The following is a 26,662-nucleotide window of genomic DNA, read 5'->3' as shown; positions in this document are numbered from 1 at the left end:
TCAAAAGACAGTATAGAAGGAGACAGTGACAAAAAGATAATACAGAGTAACACAGGAATACAGAAAAGTGTCCAAGAAAACAGCAAAAAATGCGCTCAGAATTTCAGAGGGAAATGATAAAGGCATGGCGACTGAATGAAAAAGCCAAAACACAAGAAAATCTCAGGAACATTCTACAAGTCAGGGTTTCTGGATAACTGAGGATGAGTACCAAAAATTTTTTAACCAATTTTGAATAAAAAAGCAACATAAAATATATTCCCAACTTTCATAAATTGTTAACTATAAAGCACACTAGAAAAGCAATTAATATCTGTTATAATTTACTGCTGCAAAAATAATTTGGTATAATGGAAAGCCACTTGGTGTCAAAAATTTTCACTCTTAATTCCAGTGGGCTGTTCCAGTCACCTCTCCAGACTGGTGTCTTTACCTGTAAAATGGGAATAAGAGTATCTGCATCACTTAACTGTGTTATTGTGAAAATTAAAAAGTACATGTGTGGGGCGCCTGGCTGGCTCACTAGGCTGGCCATCCAACTCTTGATTTTGGCGCTGGTCATGATCTCAGGGTGATGTGAGATCAAGCCCACCTCAGGCTCTGCACTGAACACAGAGTCTCCCTGTCCCTCACCTCCACCCCCCTCCATGCTTGTACACACACTCTCAAATAAACAAAATCTTAAAAGAATAAAGTAAAAAAAATACACGTGGAAGTGCTCTGTAAATAGAAACGTAAGATGTCTTACTAAATATAAGACATCTTACTAAAAGAAGTACTAGAAGTACTAAAAAGTAATAGGGAATAAAAACAATTTAACTTTATTTCAATGCCTCAGAATTATGACTATGAATATTAACTACTGCACTACATTTATTATATGAAGGTCTTGAGATACATCTAGGTGGGCAGAGTTCTAGACTGCTTACATTATGAGTTCCTACATGATTTTTAATAATTTTCCTGTTAAGTCCCCTGTCAGCTTAAATATTCTCACTGTAGCTCCGAACCTTACTTCCAGTTTTCTGTTTCTAATCTGCACTAGATTTATAAACTAGACAGCAGATAATGAGTTTATTATTATCCACATGACAGCTTCAGGAATTCTCATACAACAAATGTGCATACCTAGGGGACGAGAGCAAGTGAGGAATGCTTCTTTTTATTTTTATTCTTGGATTAGTTCCAGACAGGTAAAGTATAAATGCAATACCCTACCACAGAGTAACTTATCCCATAAAGGCCTCCTGGAATTAAATTAAGTATATGAGTAAAATTTTATACTTTTTAAATTTTCTGCCAACATTTCTCCTCAATTCCTCCCTGTAGTTAGTATTAATATCCAAGTATTTTTAAGAGAACAAAATAATCCTTAAGAGCAGTTTAGACAACAACGCCAGTAATAATTAGTTTTTTCGTTAAGCAGGCTTATTTCTCTAAAATACAAGTAAAAAAGAGTTATTTAATCTGTTATTAAGATTTTAAATCTTAATATTTAAGATTTACCCAGACATTCCAGGGTAGTATACAATAATAATGGTCCAAAACCTGTTAAAGTCATACAGGATCACAGAGCAAATAAAATGGCCTCAAGAAGTACAATTTCCACAGCATTCGAGATAATAATTAGATTAGTAGAACTATATTGTCTAGGGCTTATTAAATTGAATAAACCGAATTTATCCAAGTATATGGAATATATTCTGTCACCACAGAATTTATAAACATAAATAACAAGAACCCAATATTTATTGAAAACAAAAATGCCAAGAGTCATCAGAGCTGGTAAGTGCTTGGCAACATACTTTGCTGCATTTGTCTACCACCCTGTCAAACACCAAAACACCCTCTCTTCTGCTAATCTTCTACATTTTAAGAAGGTCTGAATTTTAATTCTCCCAAAACTGCTTCTAAAACTAGAAACTCTCCTGCCTTCTCTTATGATGGGCCAGAAAAATTAACTAGGAAGGTAAAACTTAACCTTTTGAAACTTATTTCCTTTCTCATGAAACCTATTTCAATTATCTTTCCCCACCCTCCCTATCCACTCAACAGCACTGCACCCAGATCTACAATAGAGCTTCCTACAGTGTGCTTCCTATCCTTGGCAAAAGCCCAACAGATCATGGTAATCTGATTCTGTAGCACGGATATATAGTTAAATAGGAAACTTTGAACACCTCTGAAATATTACTGTTATTCAACATCAGTGATTTCTTTTTACATAATTAGATGAGATTCTTACGAATTTTCTCTAATCTACTTTCAGCACACACATCCTGAGACCTTTGGCTCATTTTAAAACATTCCTCAAAAAGGTTAAGGGTAGTTTCCTTAAAATTCTTTCTTTCCAGAGCCAAGTTTCTAAAATGACCACCTATCCAATGGGCTCAAGTATCTGAGCTATAAGCACCTCTAAAGTTCTCTTCAATTTACTGAGTTCCAGAGAAAAAAATGGGAACAGATCAGGAAGAGAAAAAGATCTGTCAGTCCAGTTTTTGGGAGAGGACAGTCAGACCTGGTTTCCTCCCAGTGAGGACCCAACCCAAGCAGTACAGAGAAGTTACATCTTGCATAGAATTTAGAAGATAAAGCAGAGAGAGTAGATCACTTTCACTCTCTCACCAGGCCTCAAAACAGCCTAGGCATTTGTATAACCTGATGAAAGCCATCAGAGCCCCAGTGAAGAAAGGCAAAGAAATGAGAAGGCATTATTAGCTATCCATTTGTTGTAGAAGAAAACAGAGACTCAGAACTAAGTTCATTAGCTTTTCAAGGTCAGACAGCTTACCAGCACTAAAACAGGATTTTGTCTCTAAAGCCACTATACTTTCTTTATCACTTACTTCCCTTGCTCTGCCAGTTAAAAGAGCAAACATCAGATTTAACTTTCCTTTGGTTAAGCTTTTGATATCATCCTGATCTGAAACATATGTTCTGAAAATATGATTAGCTCAAAAAATTTTTTTAAAGATTTTATTTATTTATTCATGAGAGACACAGAGAGAGAGGCAGAGACACGGCAGAGGAAGAGGCAGGCTCCCTGCAGGAGTCCAATGCAGGACTTGATCCCCACATACCCCCAGCCCAAGGCAGACACTAAACTGCTGAGCCACCCAAGCGTCCCCAATTAGCTCAAATATTAATCAACTTTTCTAATGGCCACATTCTTTGTATCTTAAACTATTACCTGCTAACATGCTTCAGATCAATTCCTATGGGTCATATTTCTTTCTAGTTTTCTCTCTCTTTTCATACTCATTTAAGTAAGCAAAAATCTACTAGGTTCATCAGACTGCTTGACTTTGTGAATGGCATATTCATTCACATAGTTAAGTTCCCAGGAAATAAGCTTTAGTCAAAGACTGAAAATTACAAGAATTTTTATGTTTTAGTAATAAATTCTCTATTCACTGTTAAGAGCAAATCTTCAAAAGCCTGGTCCAAATGCAAACAAGTAAAATATATTTTCTCTTTTCCACCAAGGGACTGGTCTGTATTCATATAATGCAATAAATCAAGTTATTAAAACTTTTAAAACAAAAAACCCCATAAATTTAGCATAACACATCTTTAAAATTACAAAAATCAGAATTCGTACAGTTACACAGAAATAGACTGTAAAATGACCTAAAATTATCTGATTTCATATATATGAAAGAGTCTGAATCATTCATGTATGATAGGTAAATGTATCTGTAGTTAAAATTATATTGCTTTAAGTTATAACCTTGTTTTAGGTTTCTAAATTTTATAGGATTTTATGTACTGTAAAATCGTCTGTATTAACCTTTCACAGGTTTATGCTAGTAAAGGAGATTTGCACCTGAGGAATCTACTTGAAATAAAAACCATGGGTGTCACTGTTTTTAAATCATAACTTCCTCTCTTCCTTCTTCCATAGTTCCATAAATACCACCTACCTTTGGTGATTCAAAAAAATTTTTAAACCAATTATATTAACTAGACCAATTCAATTTTTGATAATGGTCTCACACTTACACCAATCTTCATTCACAATAACAAATACTCAAGTCAAATCTTTTCATATTGTATGTAAAATAGTTCCAACTGTGACATATGCCTAAGTCTGACTTTATTTACATCCCTTTGCCTTTTCCTTTCCTTTTTAGCTTATAAGACAGACCAGGGTTTAGTAAACTTTCCTGTAGAGAGCCAGAAGTAAATATTTTAGGCTATGTAGGCCGGAGGTTTTTGTTGCAACTACTCAGCTAGCAGCTGCAGTACAAAAACAGCCACAGATAACACCTGAATTAATGGGTGTGGCTAGATTTAGCTGGCACCGTACTGGATTTGGCAGTAGTTTACTGACCCCTGAGCTAAGTCATTGGAAAAATAGGAAAAATAGTGCAAACACATTCACCTGGTATATCTTATGACTTAGGCTGACAGAGGGAAACCATTCAGAGCCATGCTGAATTTTCAGCACCAAATCCATTAATCTTGACTCAAAGAGTGCTAAAATAGAATAGTCCCCAAAAAACAGATTTAACTTTTCTAGATAGTTACACATTTTGGTTAAGCATATTACCAGATAAGCATATTACCAGGCCTTAACTGTGGCCAGGCTTTCAAACTTGCCTACTACCCTCCCTTTCTCCCCTTATTACCCCACTTTGCCCTAATTCCACTGGACATATTTTTTTTTGTCTCAGGAAGGCCAAGGCATCATCACCTCCTTCTCTCTATATAAAGAAAGAGGTTTCTATTTCCCCTACTTCTGCTACCAGATAGAGTTGGAGCTGACTTCATTCCCAGTCCCTTTCTCCCTTGCTGCCTTTCACTCTATAAATTGGACAAGGTTAAATAGCCGTTCTTGAAACTTAGCATGGCCATGCAGTAAAGTTCTGGACAATAAATATCTCATGAAAGACTGCTGGCAGCTGGGGGAGGGCTGGGGAGCGGGATGGAAGTGCCCTAAGATCTCATGTTTTTTTCAAAAAAGGAGACTGAGCCACAACTGTCAGAACTCCCCCTTTTCCCTGTCTTAGGGCAAATATGACATCTGGAATTAGAGCAACCATTCTGCAACATGAAATTCTGAAACCATTAGAACAAGCTAAGACGACTGTAGAGTTCCAGTGCTGAAAACTTGAAACCACTGAAGCACTGCCAGAGGTCACTTATCTCCAGTTGTTACATGGGAAAAAACAGACACTGTAAGTGAACTTCTGTCACAAATAAAAATATTCCTAATCTACCTTTTTTGGAAGTCCGAGTCACTATTCCTTGTGAGATGTGAAGAACCCGAAGTGGCTGAGTACAGTCTGTTGTGAGTTATGACTAAACAGCACTACTTTAATCCAGAGAGAAAAGCAGCAGGAAGAATATCACAAAAAAGGGTCTATCCTGACAGTTGACAGCCTAATACAATAAAGTCAATGAGGGCAAAGAAAAGAGAAGACTCAAGATAATTATTCAGATGCTACAGGGTTACAGAAAAGAAATAATTGAGAAAGTACACCTTTAGAATTGTGGGGAAATAAACTTTATAAATATCTACTCAGCAAATCAAATCTAAAAATTCTGATTATACTAATTCCCAATTGTGTATTTCCACTTTTTGAAAAAGAAAAAGTTTAGAACTCATTTTTTACAGTTACATTTTCATGTTTTCCCAAGTGAATTAATTTATCTTTATGTTTCTATTTCCCTGGTATTCATGAAGGTATAGTTACCGTCCACTGGATATGATCATTTTTAACACTTGCAGAACTTTTGAAATGATTATTAACCATCAAGTTAATGGCGATATTGCCAATAAAGGCACTGGTTCCTTGAAGTATTCATAGACTAGTTTAGTTGGTCAATCTATCGCCCAAACTTTATCGCAGTTACTTCTCTTTTCTATCAACACCACTGCAAAAACACTCCAAGATAAGTAATTCCTCCCAGTCAAAAGAAACTTCAGAAATATGCTTATTTTAACTCACATATTCTTTAAAGTACAATTCTTAAGTTAAAATGCCAGTTTACAAATTATGCTATATTATACACACACACACACACACACACACACACACACACTTCCAGTTTTAATCCCTAGTCTTTTCCTCTATGAGAATTTTGGTCGTATTATGCTGCAGTGTAAATACTTAGCAATTACAACATCTACAAATTACAATGGATTTTTAAAAAATTTTTATGATTTCAGAATAGAATTCCTCAGGGCTGTCAAAGCTTTTGCTAGAAAGAATGCCAAATACAAAGAAGCTTCAGGCTCAATTAGAGCAGTGGAACAGAATTCAGTAAAGTTCCAACATTACATGTTAATGTCCAAATTTCTTATTGTCTTTTTTAGTTGACAAATATGTGCTCCGCAGTATAATAGCAGTAGCAGAACAGCTGGGTGGCCATATCAAGCACAAAGGAAGCAACAGCACATGCTGTTAAGTGTCGTTTTGATTGCCTAAAAATGGCAGCCCATGCAGATTTATTCCCTGTTATAAATTAGAACAATTATTTCTCTGGAGTGTATATTTTCTTCATGAAAGAGCCAAACTTCCTGCACATTAAAAAAGAGGACTTTCAAAAAGGATATCTTCCCTTTCTTTGATGATCAGTTCATTCTGTTCTTCCAAATGCCTGATCTTCTTCTCAAATGATTCCTGCTCAGCTCGGAATCGTTCTTCTGTCACTTCCTTTTCCTCACTTACTCTGAAATACAAAAATGAAAAGAAAATGCCTATGAGAATAAGAAAATATGTGCCTAGAGCTGTCATTTACCAAAACTAGATTTTTTTCCAGAGCTGTGCTGACTTCTTCAGGGATAATCTATGCTTTGCTTTTTTAAAAAATTAACCTTCCATAAGGCAATCTTGCATACCTTTGTAATAAAATATGAACATGATTTTTACATCAAAAGTGTTCCCAATCATCAGAAGTATCTTAAATATGGAAAGTCCTACAAAGAATATAAGTTCCCAGTGGTAATCCAGGACAGAAAAAATATCCAACTTTTAAAACACAGTTTCATTTCTTATCAAAAAAGGCACAATCAATGTATTTTGACTTGGATCTTTTTCATATTTTTATTTAAATCCTCTCAATGAAATAAACAATTTATATGTCTTTTAAATATTTCATTAAATATACATTGGTTATTTTAGTCTTTTTCTTGGTACTGACACCTCACATTCCTCAGTAGCATACATAGCTAGACTAGAATAAAAAGATGGCATTAACATAAAAAAAGGTTTGTTATTACAACTATTCTTAGTCCAAAAAGAATTACAAAGTGTTAAAACACACTCAGCAAAAAAATCTGTATCTTCTGTATCTTTAATGTTTACCTCTGAAAAGTATTCCAACTCAATCCTATCAGAAAGAGGTTAATTAAATTAAACAGGAACAATATTAAAACTTACCCTAAAACGACAACCCTAATTTTCATGTTACTCTGCCCTGAATTTTTCTGTTATTGGGACTTATTCCTCCAAAGAGAGTACAACACTTATCCAACAAGATCAAGATCACACAGCAATATGTGTAAAGGAAATCCACAGGGACTCCTTTGAGCTCCTAAATTTACTTCCTTCCAGACCGCTGCTCTACCAGAACAATTTCCAAATAATATGAACTACAATAGCCTTTTCTTTGTTGCTAGCTTTCTGGTGGAGACACTTGATATCAATGAGGTAACAATGAAAATTAGATTTTTGAATGTTTGAGTTGATTACATCTTGTCTTTGAAATAATTTGCATGAAAGTGCATGGCACACAGTAGTATTCAAAAAACAGGTTTATGTCTTGTTGCTCATCATGACTTTAAAGCCATTTCTCCAACCCCTACTATTCATGTTTAGCATACTATTAGGCCCATGAATGGGACTCAAGCCCTTCCTTCTAAGAGGATAAAGTCAAACTGATAACGAATACAAGGAATCCAGACAACTAAACAGACAGACACATGATGACAATTTATCCCCGTCTCAGGTTATCCTGCCTCCATTGTTGCCATTCCTTTCCAAAGCCTTCCTCTTTGTTGCCATTACTCTCAAGCACACTTGCACTACCTTTCACAGTAATTCCTACTGCCTCTCAGTTTTTCTAGAATTGTCAAACGTGTGAACCATGAATTGTTTCTACCATCCCAATCTTCAATCCATCAGTCAGCTTCTGAAACACCTTTGCCAAGATACTATTTCAAATCAAGTAAACCTCCAAAGTGCAAAGTGGAAAACCATGTATATACATGGGGATGCTAGAAAACTGTACTTGTTTCTCTAGGCATCATTATTCTCATTCATGAAGAAAAAAGCTAGTCTAGACAATTTTTAAAATTCTCTCTAGCTAAAGTTTTATAATTTCTTTCACTATACTATAAATATCCTGATACTGTATATATTTGTCCTTTATAAATATGGAGAGCAATTGTAAAGGAATAAAAAAGAAGTTCTCAAACTTAGGTCAAGGTACAAGGCATACAATATTACAATCTAGGCAAAAGTTATAGCCATAGGATGAGAGAGAAAGTAGATGATAAGAGAAATATTAAAAAGTATAAAGATGCAAAATTTGGCATAAGAACAGTATAAAACATAAGAAGTGATGAATCTGTAGGATTATGCATAAAATAAAGATGAGGGGCACCCGGCTGACTCAGTTGGAAGAGCAAGTGACTCTTGATCTCAGGGTTTGAGCCCTACCTTGGGTGTAGAGATTACCAAAAACAATAAATAGACTTAAAAAAGGATAAAGATGGGGCAGCCCTGGTGGCCCAGCAGTTTGGCGCTGCCTTCAGCCTGGGGTGTGATCCTGGAGACCCGGCATCGAGTCCCACATCAGGCTCCCTGCATGGAGCCTGCTTCTCCCTCTGCCTGTGTCTCTGCCTCTGTGTGTGTGTGTGTGTGTGTGTGTGTCTGTCATGAATAAATAAATAAAATATTTTTTAAAAAAAGATAAAGATGAAATAAGTGATGCTATATATTGTAAGGAGAGAAAAAACACTGTCAAGGTAAGAAAATCTGTAGCAAAATCTCTCCCCGTTTTGATTGGTAAAATCTTAATGATAAGACTAAAGAGTAAAATCTGTAATTAGATAAGAAAACATTTATTTTCATTTACTTATTAAAAAATATTTACTGAAGGGGTGCCTGGGTGGCTCAGTCAGTTCAGCATCTTGCCTTGGACTCAGGTCATGATCCCAGGTTCTGGATCTAGCCCTGTGCCAGCCCTGGGCCAGGCTCCCTGCTCAGTGGGGAGTCTGCTTCTTTCTCTCTCTTCCTCTGCCCCTCTCCCCTGTGCTCCCTCTCTCTCTCTAAAATAAGTAAAAATCTTAAAAAAAATATTTACTGAATGCCTACTATAGAAAAAAATTAAGTAACTTTAGTCAGTTACAGGATATCCAAAAGGAACATTAGGGGATCCCTGGGTGGTGCAGCAGTTTGGCGCCTGTCTTTGGCCCAGGGCGCGATCCTGGAGACCCGGGATCGAGTCCCACGTCAGGCTCCCGGTGCATGGAGCCTGCTTCTCCCTCTGCCTGTGTCTCTGCCTCTCTCTCTCTCTCTCTCTCTGTAACTATCATAAATAAATACAAATTTTTAAAAAAAGGAACATTAACAATGGGTCTCCATCATTTCAAGACTATTCATAAAAGCCTCTGTAAGTGTAAGAAATGGCCCATCAGCAAGCAATGTTCCAGGGTTAGAAAAATAGTTTTAAAAAAAAGGAAGAATGCCAAGTTTACCTGAACATTAAACTAAACCACAGAGATAGATTATCTCTAAGGATCACTGAGGGCAGAATTGCATATACATATATCTTGTAATGCCAGAGTCTACAATGAGCTTTTCCAAAAACCTAAGGTACTCTATCAAGAAAAATCTGTTGCTATACTATTTAAAGAGGGCTTTTTTGTTGTTGTTGTTTTAATCTTCTGTTATGCTGCTATGGTAAGACTACTCTTTAGCAATTATTATGCTCTGAAAGGCTATAAACTTAAGCTGTGTTAAACACAAAAGGCAACACTTCTTCTGTAGACCTATCTAAAGATATGTATAGTTTCTCTGTGGCCTATTAGCCTAGTTAATATGAGCACATGTACTATACAACCCTTAAATGCAGAGGACTTGCCAATAAAACATCCTCCAGATTTGATATCAACTCTGAAATCTGTCTTCTTCTTAAATTTATGTTCAGTAATATTTCCCTTGAGGTATATGTCCAAGAAAATATCTGCTATCATGATCTACATTTTTCATCAAACATTCTCAGACCACCAAGTAATGTAAGACCTAATCCTCTATCTCATGTGGAGCACAGCAATAAGTTAATTAAGAAAATGAAAATCTAAATACAGGAAAGGGAAATATTTGACTAACAGTATTAAAAAGTTAAAACTAGACAACAGCTTTGTAATATAACTTGATGTCCAGAATTGTAATGCCTCCTGCTTATTCTTTTTCAAGATTGCTTTGGCTATTCGGGGTCTTTTGTGGTTCCATACAAATTTTAGGATTGTTTGTTGTAGCTCTGTGAAAAATGCTAGTGGTATTTGCCTAGGGATTGCATTAAATGTGTAGACTGCTTTGGGTATATGGAGATTCTTTTTTTTTTTTTATGATAGTCACAGAGAGAGAGAGAGAGAGAGAGAGAGAGAGAGGCAGAGACATAGGCAGAGGGAGAAGCAGGCTCCATGCACCGGGAGCCCGATGTGGGATTTGATCCCGGGTCTCCAGGATCGCGCCCTGGGCCAAAGGCAGGCGCCAAACCGCTGCGCCACCCAGGGATCCCTTATGGAGATTCTAACAATATTTGTTCTTTCAATCCATGATTATGGAACATTTTTCCATTTCTTTGTGTCATCCTCAAGTTCTTTCCTAAATGTTCTATGATTTTTAGAGTGTAGGTCTTTTATCTCCTTCGTTAGGTTTATTCCTAGGTATCTTATGGTTTTGGGTTAATTGTAAATGGTATCTATTCCTTGATTTCTCATTCTGCTTCTTCGTTACTGGTATATAGAAATGCAACAGATTTCTGTACACTGATTTTGTATTCTGCAACTTTGCTGAATGTGTGTGTCAGTTCTAATACTTTTTTGGTGGAGTCTTTGTGTTTCTACATAGAGTATCATGTCAACTGCAAATGGTGAAAGTCTGACTTCCTTCTTGCCAATTTGGATGTTTTTTACTTCTTTTTGTTGTCTGCTGAAGCTGTAGTCATCAAGACAGTATAGTACTACACAAAAACAGACATACAGATCAATAGAACAGAACAGAAAACCCAGAAATGGACCCATAATTGTATGGTCAACTAATCTTCAGCAAAGCAGGAAAGAATATCCAATGGAAAAAAAGACAGTCTCTTCAACAAATGGTAATGGAAAAACTGGACAGTAACATGCAGAAAAATGAAACTGGACCCCTTTCTTACATGTGACACACAAAAACACATTAAAAATGGATGAAAGACCTAAATGTGAGATAGGAAACCACCAAAATCCTGGAGAAGTACACAGGCAGCAACCTCTTTGACCTTGGCCAGAGCAACTTCTTACTAGACATGTCTCCAGAGGCAAGGGAAAAAAAAGCAAAAATCAATTATTGGGACTTCCTCGAGATGAAAGGGACTTCATCTGCAAAGCAAAGGAAACAATAAAGTTAAAAAAAATTAACAAGAAAACTAAAAGGCAGCCAAGGCAGCCTAGGAATGGGAGAAGATATTTGCAAAGAACATTTCTGATAAAAGGTTAGTACCCAAAAATCTATAAACAACTTATCAAACTCAACACTCAAAGAAGAAATAATCCAGTTAAGAAATAGGGAGAATCCAGGAGAGCCAAACTGTGGAAGGAGCCACAATGTCCTTCGACAGATGAATGGATAAAGAAAGAGGTGTATATATATATATATATATATATGTATATGTATATGTATATGTGTGTGTGTGTATATATATATATATATATATATATATATATATATACTATAATATATGGAATATTACTCAGCCACCAAAAGGGCTGAATACCTACCATTTACATCAATGTGGATGGAACTGGAAGGTATTATGCTGAGTGAAATCAGTCCTTTGGAGAAACACAATTATCATATGGTTTCACTCATATGTGGGAATATAAGGAATAGTGAAAGGGGCCATAAGGGAAAGGAGGGAAACTGAGTAGGGAAAAATTAGAAAGGAAGACAAACCATGAGAGACTCCTGAGAAACAAACAAAAGGGTTGCAGAAGGGGAGGTGGGTGGGCGAGTGGGGTAACTGAGTGACAGGCATTAAGGAGGGCATATGATGAGATGAGCATTGGGTGTTATACTATATGTTGGCAAATTGAGTTTTAAAAAAGTTTAAAAATAAATTAAAAAAAGGTAATAGCCAGAAGACATTAATAGACATTTTTCCAAAGACATCCAGATTGCCAACAGATACATGAAAAGATGTTCAATATCACTCACCATGAGGGAAATACAAATCAAAACCATGATAAGATATCACCTCATATCTGTCAGAATGGCTAAGATTAGTAACACAGGAAACTACAGATGTTGGTGAGGATCCAGAAAAAGGGTAACTCTCTTACATTGCTGGTGGGACTATAAACTGGTGTGGCAACTCTGGAAAACAATATGGAGGTTCCTTGAAAAGTTAAAAATAGATCTACCCTATAACCTAGCAATTGCACTACTAGGTATTTATCCAGAAGATACCAAAATGCTGATTTGAAGGGGCACATGCATCCCGATGTTTATAGCAGCATTATTTAACAACAGCCAAACTATGGAAATAGCTCAAAGTGTCCATCAACTGATGAATAAAGAAAATATGGTATATGTGTACACACACACACACACACACACACACATACATTGGATTATTACTTATTAGCCATCAAAAAGAATGAAATCTTGCCATTAGCAATGATGTGGATGGAGCTACCGTGTATTATGCTAAGAAAAAAAAGTCAACTGGAGAAAGACAAATAGCATATGATTTCACTCATAAATAGAATTTAAGAAACAAAACAGATGAACATATGGTAGGGGGAATAAGAAGAGAAAGCAAATCATAAGAGACTCTTAATGATACAGAACAACCTGAGGGTTAATACAGAGAGAATTGGTGGAGGATGGACTAAAGGGTGATGCATATGAAGGAGGGCACTCGTGATGAGCTCTGGGTATTATATGTAAGTGATGAATCACTGAGTTCTACTCCTGAAACCAATATTATGTTATATGTTAAATAGCAATAATCTAAATAAAAACTTGAAAAAAAATGCCCCTTAAGTTAAAACTGGACAAGATAATATTCCCAGTGTTGTTTTGTTATTTACAAGGACAATAGCCTTTTCATGAAGTAAGAAATCATTTACAGCATTTCTTTAATGCTTCAGAGTATTCTTTCAAAAACTTCCACAAACTGTACTCTTATCTATTAAGAAAAGAGAATTCATATCCTTGAGACTTGGATGGTTGGGCTGAAAATTGTGTCAAAAGTATTGAATTTCTTTGAAGTCTTAAGTTTTAAGCTTAGTCATCCTTGCACATTTTGTATTTTTCTACATAAAAAAAATCTTTCCAGTTTTAATATAAGAAGTTTTCCCACATTCATCTATTCTTAATTTTCTAGCAAATCTAGCATTCTAGAAAAAGATTTATTTTATAGCTTTGCATAATCCTTATATTCTTCCAGGTACTACTCCAGGAATGGGCAATTTTACATTAATGTGAAAGATAAGGTCAAGACAGCAAAGCTTCTATTCTAAAGAGAACTGCAGCTCATTCCATGGTAAACCAGATAAATTTCTTGCCTTTTTTAATGTCTTGTGTTTGGAAGCTCAGTATCCTGGTTTCATTTTATAAATTCTGAATATCAATTTTGTAGGTAAGATTTGGAAAAGGAACGAATAGATTTCACAGGATATTTGGCAAAGAGAAAGAGACATAGTGTTTTCAAGCAAAAGTAAACACATAGTGAAAAATAAAAGAGCTATCATTATTAAAAAATATTTCAGTACAATCACCTTAATGCCCTCTTTACAAATTGTAACATTTGGCTGTTATTTTAAAAGTATTGTCTAAAAGAATATAGGTGCTTTAAGAAATCAGAAACACAAAAATCTGTGTCAAAGGTCTCTAAGAACTAGAGTAATATCAAATGAACATAGATGCAAAAATCCTCAACAAAATACTAACAAGCAGAATCCAGAACCATAACAAAAGGATTATATATCATGTCCAATTGGGATTTAAACCAGGAATGAGGGCAGCCCTGGTGGCTCAGCGGTTTAGCACCACCTTCAGCTTGGGGTGTGATCCTGGGATCCTGGGATTGAGTCCCATGTTGGGGTCCCTGCATGGAGCCTGCTTCTTTCTCTGCCTGTGTCTCTGCCTCTCTCTCTCTCTCTCTCTCTCTCATGAATAAATAAATAAATAAAATCTCAAAAAAAAAATCAGGAATGAAAAGTAGTTTAACATTCAAAAAATCAATTAATGTAATATACCATATCAATAAAAAACAAAGGGCAAAAACCGCATGATCTAAGTAAATGTGGAAAAGTAAAAACAGAAATCCAATAATGATTCATGATTTAAAAAAAAGACACACAACAAAACTTAAAAACATAGAAAGAGAAGGGAATTTCTTCATCCTAAAAATAGGCTATGTATGAAAAGCCTACACCTAACATGCCATATCTAATAGGAAAAAAAATCAAATGCTTTCCCCCTATAATCATCAATAAGACAAGGATGCCTGCTATTGCTACTTCAGCTCATATTGAGATCACAACCAGGGCAATTAAGTAGGGGAAAAAAAAAAAAAACCATCTGGATTCTAAAAGAAGTAAAATTATCTCTATTACACATGACATGCTTTTATATACAGAAAATCTAAGAAATCCACTAAAAAACTATTAAAACTAATGAAGGAGTTCAGCAGGGTGACAGGATACAAGATCAATGTACAAAAGTCAATTGTACATTTATACACTAGCAGTAAATAACCCCAAAAGGAAATCGAAGAAACAATTCTATTTATATTTGCATCAAGAAAAATACAGTATAAAGGAATAAACTGAACAAGAGAAGCAAGACTTGTACACTGAAAGCTAAAAAACACTGTCAAAAGAAATTACAGACCTAAATAAATGGAAAAGTATTGCATGTTCATGATTGGAAGATTTAATACTTTTAGGACTGACATTCAGATTCAGCTCAGTCTCTACCAAAATCTCAGCTGGTTTATTTGCAGAAAAAGACAAGCTGATCCAACTCTTAAAGTCATACAGAAATGAAAGGGACCCAGAATATCTAAAATATTCTTGAAAAGGGAGAAAAAGATGAAGGACTCATACTTCTCAATTTTAAAACTTACTACAAAATTATGGTAATCATGACAATGCAGTATTTGTATGAAGACAGATGCAGGGAACAACAGAACATAAATATTTACATTTACAGTATATTGATTTTTCAAGCAGGATACCAAGAAAATCAAAGAGAAAGAATAGTTTTTTTCAACAAATAGTGCTGGAACTTGTATCCATACGCAAAAGAATAAAGTTGGAGCCCTACCTCACGCCATATAAAAAAATTAACACTAATTAAATCAAAGACCAAAATGTAAGAGCTAAAATTATAACCCCTAGAAGAAAACAGAAGCATACAACATTGTGATACTGGATTAGGCAATGGTTTCTTAGATATGTATGACATCAGACATAATCTACAAAAGAAAAACAGATAAACTAGGCTTCACCATAAATAAAAACTTTATATTTCAAATGACCCCCATCAAAATAGTTAAAAATTATGCACAGAATGTATAAATTTTTTTACAAATAACATATCTGATTATGGACTTGAATGAAATATATAAAGAACTCTGAAAACTCAGCACTAAAATGACAACTGAATTTAAAGCATCATAATAGACACTTCTTCAAAGAAGATACACAAAAAGCTAAAGAAGCACATGAAAAATTGCTCAACATCATTAGCCATTAAGTTAAAACAATTAGATATCACTTCAAAACCACTAGGAAGTTATAATAAAAAAACACAGATAGTAACAAATGTTGGCAAAGTTGTGGAAGAATTGGAACCCTCATAGAGTGCAGGTAGAAATGTAAAATGGTGCAGCCGCTTTGAAAATGGTCTCGCAGTTCCTCAGAAAGTTAAACATAGAGTTAACGTATTACCCAGCAATTCCATTCCTAATATACCCACGAGAATTGAAAATATATATTCATATAAAACTTGCGGACAAATGTTTATAGTTGTATTATTCATAATAGCTAAAAAGTGGAAACAACCCAAATGTCTATCAACTAATGAATGGATCAAATGATAAAAATGCATAGTTTTTAAAATACTAAGAATAAAACACATTTTCCAAGGAACAAAGTGTAAGAGATAGTATGATATATAATACTTAAAGAGGTGAGTTATCTGATCATTTACATTCATGTTTCAATGTGCACCCCCAAAAAGTTACCATTCTAATGCTCACTGATTGTTTCTTTTAGTTCAAGTGTATACTCATTTCATGAAGCAGCCATAATCTTACTACTAAAACCTTAAGAGGACATTACAGAAAACAAAAATTACCATCTAATCTAATAAATATAGCTGAAAAAAAATCCAAAAAAGAAAAAAAAAACCCACAAAAACAATTATAGGCAAGACAAATCCAAATCCAGAGATACAAAAGATAACACATCTGAGATAAGTTTATCCCAGGAAAGCAAGACTTATATAAGAGTTGAAACTTGATGTAATTCACCATGTTAATAGAATAAAGGTGAAATCTTATTAAAGCAAGACTTATATAAGAGTTGAAACTTGATGTAATTCACCATGTTAATAGAATAAAGGTGAAATCTTATTTATTTTTATTTTTTAATAATAAATTTATTTTTTATTGGTGTTCAATTTGCCAACATACAGAATAACACCCGGTGCTCATCCTGTCAAGTGCCCACCTCAGTGCCCACCACCCAGTCACCCCCACCCCCCGCCCTCCTCCCCAAGGAGAAATCTTATATGTTTATCTATAAATACAGAATACTTACTTGTCAAAATTCAACCAATTTATGATAAAAAACCTCTACAATCTAGGGACTAAAGGAACTTCCTCAAACTAATAAAGAACATCTATAAAAACCTATAGGTATTACAAGGATGGAAAAAAAGAAAACTTTGTCCCTAACTGCGAATTTAAAACATAAAACAAGAATGTCAGCTATTAATACTTCTGTTCAATACTGACTGGAGTTCCTAGTCAGTCCAATAATATAAGAAGACAAAGTAAAATGAATACTGGCTAGAAAGAAAGAAGTAAAATTTTATGTGTAGATAATATGATTGTGTATGTAGAAAACATTAAACAATCTACAGAAAATATATTAGAACAGGTAAACTTAAGAAAATCTTACTGCTACTGTGGTAACCAGCCTCTAAAATGGTTCCCAGTGATCCCTGTCTTCTCATATTCATGCCCTTGTTTAATCCCTTGAATGGACCTAGTGACTCTCAAAACTGACTGGATGTCCCTTCTATGATTACATTACAAAAGGTAGTGACTTCTGTCGTGATTACTCTTGCTCACTCTGATGGGAGCCAGTTGCCAAGTTGTAAGCTGCCATATGGAGAAGCCCTTGAAACAAGGAATGGAGGGAGGCCTCCAGCCAACAGCCAGTAAAGAACTGAAAAAAGCAGTCTTAGAAAGATATTACTGGAAACTGAAGAAAGGGGAAGCACTGTATGTGGTGGCAGAAAGTTCATCAACATCTTATCTTTTACTAAAGTGGGAAGTAGGAATGTGTCTAATGAAGTGGGTAACTAATGTATTTAAGGAAATTTCTGAGTAAAGTGTTGAAGGTGCTGCCTGGTTTCTTCCTGGCGCATACAGTGAATTGGAAGGAAAGATAAATTCAAGGCAAGGCTATCAAACCAAAATGAGTCAAGATTCCATAATTCCAAAGATTCTCAAGCTCTCCACATAGCAAATATGAAGAGATTAATGGTGAGTCTCATTAATCTCTCTTTCGAACAATACAGCCTCTAGTAAAAAACAAAAACAAAAACCCAGGGCCTCTAGTACTTTAAATAGCTAATATTTTGTGATATTAGGCAGCCATAGATAATACAGATTTTAACCTACTCATTATTTTAAATTCCTCATCATACAATTCCAACTGTATCTGCTTCTGTTGCTTTGTCTCTGCATATTTTCCCTTGACTTTTCAAATGCTCATAATTATATTGATATCTGGATATCCTGGGTAGGACAACAGAGACCAAGGCAAATAATTTCTCTACTTGGAAATGGGCAGATCTTTCCTTTGGTTTTTAGTGCAGAATTGTGTTTATCTCAGAAGTTAGGTAGGTCTGATGCTTACTGTTGCTATGACTACCCTCAGTGTACTAGAGGCTTCAAATTCCTCTAGCCATAACTTCTCTTCATATGGGACTACATGCTTTTCTCAATTTCTTCTGTACCCTCAGCTCTCTATCTTCCCTCCTAGACTATTTGTCTCTTTTGAGTTTCTCACCGGTATTCAACTGTTACTTTTATTAGACATTGGTTAGCCTGGGGCGGAAATCTGGGTTGGGGTGGTGTTATCCGTTGTTCTAATTAGACCTGTGCTAATAAAAATCTGTATGCTTCGATTTTAAAGTGCTCCTCTCTCTCCTATATACTGTAGCTCTGGAACTGCAGTTTCTGGGATGTAATACTGCTTTCCCTTAGGTTATTTTCTGCCCCCTCCCTGCCACCCCAGCTTCAGTGGTTTTTACCAGTGCCCAAAGGGCAATATAGTTTATGGTACTTTCTTCCTGACCTTATGATTTTTGTTACATAGGAGAGATACAGGAGAAGGATCCAGGTCATATTTGTGCCCTTTCCATAGCAACCACTGTTCCCCTCTTCCAAGCCTACAGCAAGAGAAATGATTTAGCAGGGCTCTCATCAAGTGGGGCTTATGGAGAAAAAGCTTGCAAGAGGGTTGGAGCTGCATTTTTAACTGCTGCTCCAGAGGGCTCCCCACTCTCTCTTGTCCACATTTGGCCTCCACCAATTTTTTACCTTTTGCAACTGAAATGTCCTTGCCCACTGCCAGCTATGTCCACCCCAGGTAAGCTAGTGCTCACACCTCAACTTTCCCTACAGGTACATGTCTCTCCTGAGATTTCAGGTTATGGTCACTTTGTGAATTGAACTCCGATTGTTTCAAGGAATGTCCTGAGCTTGCGGTTTGTTTCACTTTTCTACCTTCATTCCTTCGTTTATTTATAAGGTTGGGTGGGAGCCACATCTTCTGCAGTCACTTAGACTTACCTATAATTATTTGCACATAATTCATTGTTTTTGCTCTTATTAAAATAATTTAGGGATGCCTGGGTAGTTCAGTTGGTTAAGTGACTGACTTGATTTCTGCTGGGGTCATGGTCTGAGCAGTCATAGGACTGAGCTGGCATCAAGCTTTACACTCAGCTTGGAGTCTGTCCCTCTCCCTCTCCCTTCTGCTCCTCTTCTGGAGCATATTCTCTCTCTCTCTCGCTCTCGCTCTCTCTGGTTCTCTAATTAATTAATTCTAATTAATTCAACTGGAGGCAAGTAGACTGAGGTGGCTTTAGTGCCTTAGCAGCCTAAGGAAGCAAACCAATGCTTAATACCTATAATGCCTCAAGATTAAGAAATTAAAACCTAAGAACAATCGATCACCAAGAGCCACCTAGCCATTCCCATATAAGGTAATGACTTACACTATAGCCAGACAAATACTTTCCTTGCTTTGCTTCCATCTTTTCTCCATAATAGTCTCTCCCTTAGCTCTTGGAGGGTTGCTAATCACTTCTGGTTCTTGGTTGCCTGATTTGAATGGATTTTTGCTCAGATTGAGTCTTAAAAAACGTAATATGCCTCAGTTTATCTTTTAACACTCTTAACATGCCCTCCCAATTTTCAAAGCCAGAACAATTTTAATAACTAAATGACAATAGTTTTATATCATAACTCACAAACCATATATTTATTAATGTTAAAAGATAAACTGAGGTATATTACAACATGCCATGCATAAGGGGGGAAAATGATATAGAAAAATTAAACTATTTTAGGAAGCAGTATCTAGCCAGAAAAAAAAAAAAAAAAGACGTCGAGTGCATGCTAATCACTTAAAATTATTCCTTGAATTGTACAGCTCAGAATAGACAACCTGAAAATGAATTCTGTCATACTGACTGTTCTACAGTGTCAAGATACACTAAAGTTCAAAGGATGTTTTTCTACCTAAAGCAAGTTAAAAATGCCTTATGTTTTCTTGAAATTTATTGTATAATCTATTACAAATACTTTTTACGCAAAAAAAAAAAAAAAACAAAACCTCAAGGCTTCAAATGGGAAGGCAAAAATAAGTCACTGAAAAATTAAAGTCTAGCTTCCTTATTGTACTGCAACGTACATTTAATTATGACCAAAAAATTATGATTAGTTTAAAAAATAAAAAGACCAGAATAAATATAAAATAATAATGATCTACTCATTTTACAATGGGAAACTAATGGTGTTACAGTTTCTATTTTTCTTCTGAGAAATGGCAAGTAGAAATAGCAAACTGTCCTCTGGGAAAAATCAAAGTATCTGAGCCTAAAAAAGAACTCTGTCCTCAAATGAGTTAGTGCACAAGTATTCACTGGGGAACCATGCATTATTTGACACTGTAGGCATAGGACATGAAATAGTGGGGTGTTTTTAGGCATCTTGGAACATGGCTCATATACATCAAAAACTGCAATTGTGGCCAAGATTATTTTTAAACTTTTTTTTTCCCTTCAAAGACTAAGCTATAGTACAGTTCATGCATTAGTTTATGCTACCCCTCCCATCTTAAAAAGTCTCAGTAAAAAAATGCAAATCCATATATAAACAACTGTCACCATCTTTCAGCATGAACTACAATATTTTGCAAAGCTATTCATTTTTCAAGTGCCCTAAAATGACACTCCTTTTCCCATCTATGCAAACAATTCATTAATTTTACTATAAAAGACTTTCTGAGGTCACTTAATTCAGCAATATTAAACCAAAAAAATTCTTTCTATCTTAATACCTCCTAGAAAGATCAATCAATATTCCACTTATCCTTCTGCAAATGTAAATCAATGCTGGACACCTCAGGGAAACCCCTTCATTTACTTGAAACCCATATATCAAGTCATGTCTTACACTCTCTTCCACAAGCTAAATAATTCATAATACTCGTAATTTATCTTTGTGGCATCTATTCTCCATTAGCTTGTAAATTTTGATTTGTATTTGTACTCTTTTATCAGTGTACTTAACACAAGTGAAAAAGTTTCCTGTACATTACAGATTATTAAGGAGGAATCTAAAGATTAAAAACTCATACCAGGTTTGTTTTTGTTTAAATTTATTTATTTTCTTGCCAAATAGCACAATGTTGCTTGCATGTGTTCAAGTTAAATTTAACTATGAACCATGCACTTTTCTTTATGTACTGGGCCTAACCAGTAAGTCTTTCTCTAAAATGAATTTCTAATTTATTTTTATCCTTAGGCATATAATAACCTGTACTTGTCACTACTGTCGTTTATCCTGTTTGAATGAAGTCATTTTCCAACCTATTATGCCAATTCTGAATTTTATTTATATCTTCTATTAACATTTATTCTTGTTTAGAAATACCAATAAATCTTATAGGCATCTTTTTGATACACAAATCTTTTTCATATGTAGCACCAACAAAGATACTGACTATAAAGGACCTCACAGCTAGATTCTTAATGGATCCCTCCAAGATACAGATAAGTCAGTCCTGGAATTTAGATATATAGAGTTTTCCCACTAACATTTTTATTTTATTTATTTTATTTTTTTATTGGTGTCCAATTTGCCAACATACAGAATAACACCCAGTGCTCATCCCATCAAGTGCCCCCTTCAATGCCTGTCACCCAGTCACCCCCACCCTCCACCCACCTCCCCACCAACATTTTTAAAGGCACATCCACGTTTTTATTTAAAAAAAAAAAAAAGCCTATGCTTTTTAAAAGGGGCTTTTTACTTCAAAGGCACCATTTAAAAGAAGCTACAGTTATCACTTTACCTTTATATTGCATGTCACCTTATAATTGAAAAAAATGCTATTTATTTTATATATTTTGCTGAGAGCTATTGACCATGATTGAAATATACTTGTTAAAGATCGGTCTTAGGTGCTGAGCACTCTCAGTAACTTATCCCCTAAAATAATATTAATAGACCTGCATATCTGAAATTCTTTAGAAGTATGATATACTTAAATAGTCAAATGACTACATAAAGTTTTCAAAATCTGAAACTTTCAGGGATCCCTGAATGGCTCAGCGGGTTTAGCACCTGCCTTTGGCCCAGGGCATGATCCTGGAGTGCCAAGATCAAGTCCCACGTCAGGCTCCCTCCATGGAGCCTGCTTCTCCCTCTGCCTGTGTCTCTGCCTCTCTCGCTCTCTGTGTCTCATGAATAAATAAATAAAATAAAATAAAAAAATTCTGAAACTTTCTGCATTTGATTTGAACTTTATCAAAATTGAAACAATTTTCTTTATTTATACCTAATTTTTACTAGAAAGCCTTGAATTAAAACAAGTTTTAAAACTTCAGCCTCCTAATAATCCCCTATTAATGCCTGTTTTTCCACCATTAATACTTTTAAAATTATTTTCTACTTATTCAAGTCTATTACTTTAAAAAGTCATGAACCAGGCAAAGTAGGCAGAACACAAAATTAACAGTATTTTATTTTACACAACATGATTTGGAAAGCAAAGTATACAAATTTAAAAAGTGTGTTTACCAATGAACAAGGAAATATATCTAACTATCCTTTACTGAAAGAGAAATTTTTTTCTTTTCTGAACTGAAAGTTGAGCTTTCATCTCTTCTTTTTCTTCATTTTCTACTTTCCTTCTTCCTGAACAATTAAGTTCTAAAATCTTGACGTGGGGTAGAATCAGAATCAGATGGAGATCAGGAGGGCAAATGCACAATGTTTGCCCAGTAAGATGTCAGTAGCCAAGCAGGATGAAAAGGGCATCAACACATGGCAGGTAGCCCAGCATGGTTGTCACAGCCTCAGTGAAATGAGAGGAGTATCCGTGTGGAAGAGTTGCCTAACATGGATATAAAAGCCTAAGCACTGGAGGTGGGTATTCTTGTAAGGGGGTAGGAATGACCCAGCATGGAGATTCAGAGCCCAAGTATGGTGAGGGTAAGAAGGGTCTATGCAGAGGTTGAGAGTAGGTGCTAGCATAGAAGAGCCCACAAACAGTGATGAGAACACACACAAACAGTTAACCTCTAGCAGGTTATCAGGGCCCAAGAAGATGAGGAAGATATATATTTAGAGTATCAGAGCTCAAGCAAAATGAAAAGGGTTATTCTCAAGAAGGGGCAGGCTGGTAGTGCCAGAGCCTGAGGGTGAACGAGGAAGGTTTCAACACTTGGGAGAGGACCAATGTGGAGGTCAGAGCCAGAGAAGAATGAGGAGAACATAACTGCAAAGGGGTAGCCTGGTGTGGGTGTCAAAGCCTAAGCAGATGAAACGTGATATTCAAGTAGTGGGGGCAGCTCAACATAAAGAGAACAGAGTGATGTGAGGAGGACATTCAAGCAGAGTTGGCCTCAACTGGTGTGCTGAAATATAAGCAGAGAGAAGAGGGCATCCATGGGAGGAGGACTGGTGAACTAGAATAGGGAGTCAGAGCTCAAACAGAATAAAGAAGTCTTCTGTGCATTCGAAGGAGAAACAGCAGAGAGGGAAGATTAGTTACATACAAGTGATTAAACAAAAAAGTAAACATATTAGAGATAATATAAACTAGATTTCTGTTGGCCAGTAGAGTTATAACATTTTATCAAGCACTCAAATCATTGATGAATATCAACCGTACCTTGAGCTATGAAATAAACCTCCAAAAAATTTTTAAAATATTCTCTGGCCAGAATAGAACCAAACTAGAAATCAGTAATAGATAAGAGGAAAATATACAAACACTTGGAAATTTTACAATTTCCATATAAAATACAGTTCTAAATAAGCCATGGGTCAAAAAGAAAGTCTCAATGGAAATTTAAAAAATATATACACACTGAATGTAAATCAAAGTAAAATAAATCAAAATATGTACAAATGCACTGAAAGCGGGAATGAGAAGGAAGATTATAGCACTAAATCCTGACGGTAAAAGAGGAATTATCTTTAAGTTCCTGTGTTAAGAAATTAGAAAAAGAACAAATAAATTCAAAGCAATAAGAAGGAAGGAAATAAGAGCAAACATCAGTAATATTGAAAACAGGAAAAACAGATAAAAACCAATGAAACAAAAAGCTGGTCTCTGGACAAAAATCCATAAAACTGATAAACCTAGGAAGACTGACTAAAAGGTACAAATCAGCAATATCACAAATAAAGCACTATAGATCCTGCAGTCATTAAAAGGATAATAAGAGAATGCTACAAACAACTTTATATTCATAAATTTGGCAACTTAGAAGAAATGGAACAATTCTCAAAAAACCATAAACTCCTAAAACTCAACCATGACTAAAGAGACAACTTGAATAATCTTGTAACCATTACAGACATTAAATTTGTAACTAAAAAGCTCTTTAAAACTATACCCCCAGGCTTGGAGGATTTCAATGGAGAACTCCACCAAGAATTTAAAGAAGAATTAACACCAATTTTATAGTTTCTCCTGGAAAACAGAAAAAGAGAGAATACTTCTTAACTTATTTTGATGTAAAAATTCCAAACAAAATGATACGAAACCAAACTAGAAATGTATAAAAATGATAACAAGTCAGATTTAATACAAGTATGCAAAGCAGATTCAAAGTCAAATATCAATTAATAAGATCTACCGTATCAACAGCTAAAATCTCAAGAAAATTCATATCATATTAATTGAAGCAGAAAAAAATGACAAAAATCTAGCACGCAATCATAACAAAAACCCTTATAAAATGAGGAATAGAAGGGAACTTTGTCAACTTTATAAACAGCATCTACAAAAATTCTACACTTAACGTTATATTTAATGATAGAGTGAATGCCTTCCACATAAAATCAGGAACATAGTTAGACAATCCTCTCTCATCACTCCTACTTACATAGCACTGCAAGCTCTAGCCAGCACCATGAAGCAGAAAAAAGAAATTTAAAACATACACATTGGAAAGAAAGTAATAAAACTGTCCCTACTTGCAAACTATATAATTGTCATTGTCCCAAGGAGTCAACAGCAAAACTCTGAGAATAAGCAAGTTCAGCAAGGTTGTATGACTTTAGATCAAAACTCAAAATTCAATCTCATTTCAACCATAAACAAACAGGAAACAACAAACGTCAAACCCCAAATTTAAAACACAATACTATTTACAATTGCTCCATAGAAGATAAAATATTTAGATGTAGATGTGAGAAAACATGTACAAGATCTGTATCCTAAAAATTACAAAATTCTGATGAAAATAATCAAAGACCTAATAAATGGCAAGACATACAATATTCATGGACTGGAAAATACAACAAAGTAAAATATCAATTCTTCCCCAAATGATCTATAATTTTCATGTAATACCAGCAAGTTGGGTTTTTTTGTAGACATTGACAATCTTATTCTAAAATTATAATGGAAATGGGGATCCCTGGGTGGCTCAGCAGTTTAGTGCCTGCCTCTGGCCCAGGGCGTGATCCTGGAGTCCCAGAATCGAATCCCACGTTGGGCTCCTTGTATGGAGCCTGCTTCTCCCTCTGTCTGTGTCTATGCCTCTCTCTCTCTCTCTCTCTGTGTCTCTTCTGAATAAAAAAATAAAATATTTTAAAAAATAATAAAATAGAGCAGCCCTGGATGGCTTGGCGGTTTAGCGCCGCCTTCAGCCCAGGGTGTGATCCTGGAGACCCGGGATTGAGTCCCATGTCGGGCTCCATGCATGGAGCCTGCTTCTCCCTCTGCCTGTGTCTCTGCCTCTCTCTGTGTCTCTCATGAATAAACAAATTTTTTAAAATAATAATAATAATAATAATAATAATAATAAAATAATTATGGAAAGGCACAGGACCAGAAGTGTTAAAAATAATTTTGAAAAAAGATAATAATTTTGAAAAATAGTAAAGTGAGAGGAATTACTCTACCCAATATTAAGGCTTCCAATATAGTTATAGTAATGAAGACAGTAGGCAGAAGGAAAAACACATAGACAGATTAGAAAAGAGAACTCCAAAAGAGACACATTAACTATGTCCAACTGATTTCTGATAAAGGTGTAAAAGTTTCAACAAAAGTATAATCCATAAAAGACCTAGCTAAAATTAAAAACTTTTGCTTTATGAAAGACCTGTGAGAAGGCAAGCTACACACTAGGAAAGTATTTACAAACTACATACCCCACAAAGGATTTGTACACAGAACATATAAAGAACTGTTAAAATTCAACAATAAAAACCAAACATTCCAACAAAAAAATGAACAGAAATGATGAAAAGACAATTCATTGGAAAAGATACAGATGGCAAATAAACATAGGAAACAATGTCCAAAATAACTGGTCATCAATGGTCACTAGAGTAATACAAATTAAAACCACAATGAAATAACACTAAATACCTCTAAGAATAG

At 35.2% G+C, this 26,662-nt stretch overlaps 1 protein-coding gene across 11 annotated transcripts in view; it reads right to left on the bottom strand.

The window, feature by feature from the left end:
* KIAA1328 (KIAA1328 ortholog) overlaps nucleotides 1-26,662 on the bottom strand; it is a 366,861-nt gene that overhangs the window by 301,850 nt on the left and 38,349 nt on the right. For all 11 annotated transcript variants that reach the window (XM_077900521.1, XM_077900522.1, XM_077900515.1 and 8 more), the window contains one exon: nucleotides 6,563-6,678. In XM_077900521.1, coding sequence (XP_077756647.1) covers nucleotides 6,563-6,678 — 116 coding nt within the window. The remainder of the gene's footprint in view (nucleotides 1-6,562; nucleotides 6,679-26,662) is intronic.

Source organism: Canis aureus, chromosome 6 (assembly GCF_053574225.1).
Source record: "Canis aureus isolate CA01 chromosome 6, VMU_Caureus_v.1.0, whole genome shotgun sequence".
Classification (NCBI taxonomy): Eukaryota; Metazoa; Chordata; class Mammalia; order Carnivora; family Canidae; genus Canis; species Canis aureus.
The sequence above is the reverse complement of the archived record's forward strand: the minus strand, read 5'-3'. Positions and strand labels throughout refer to the sequence as shown.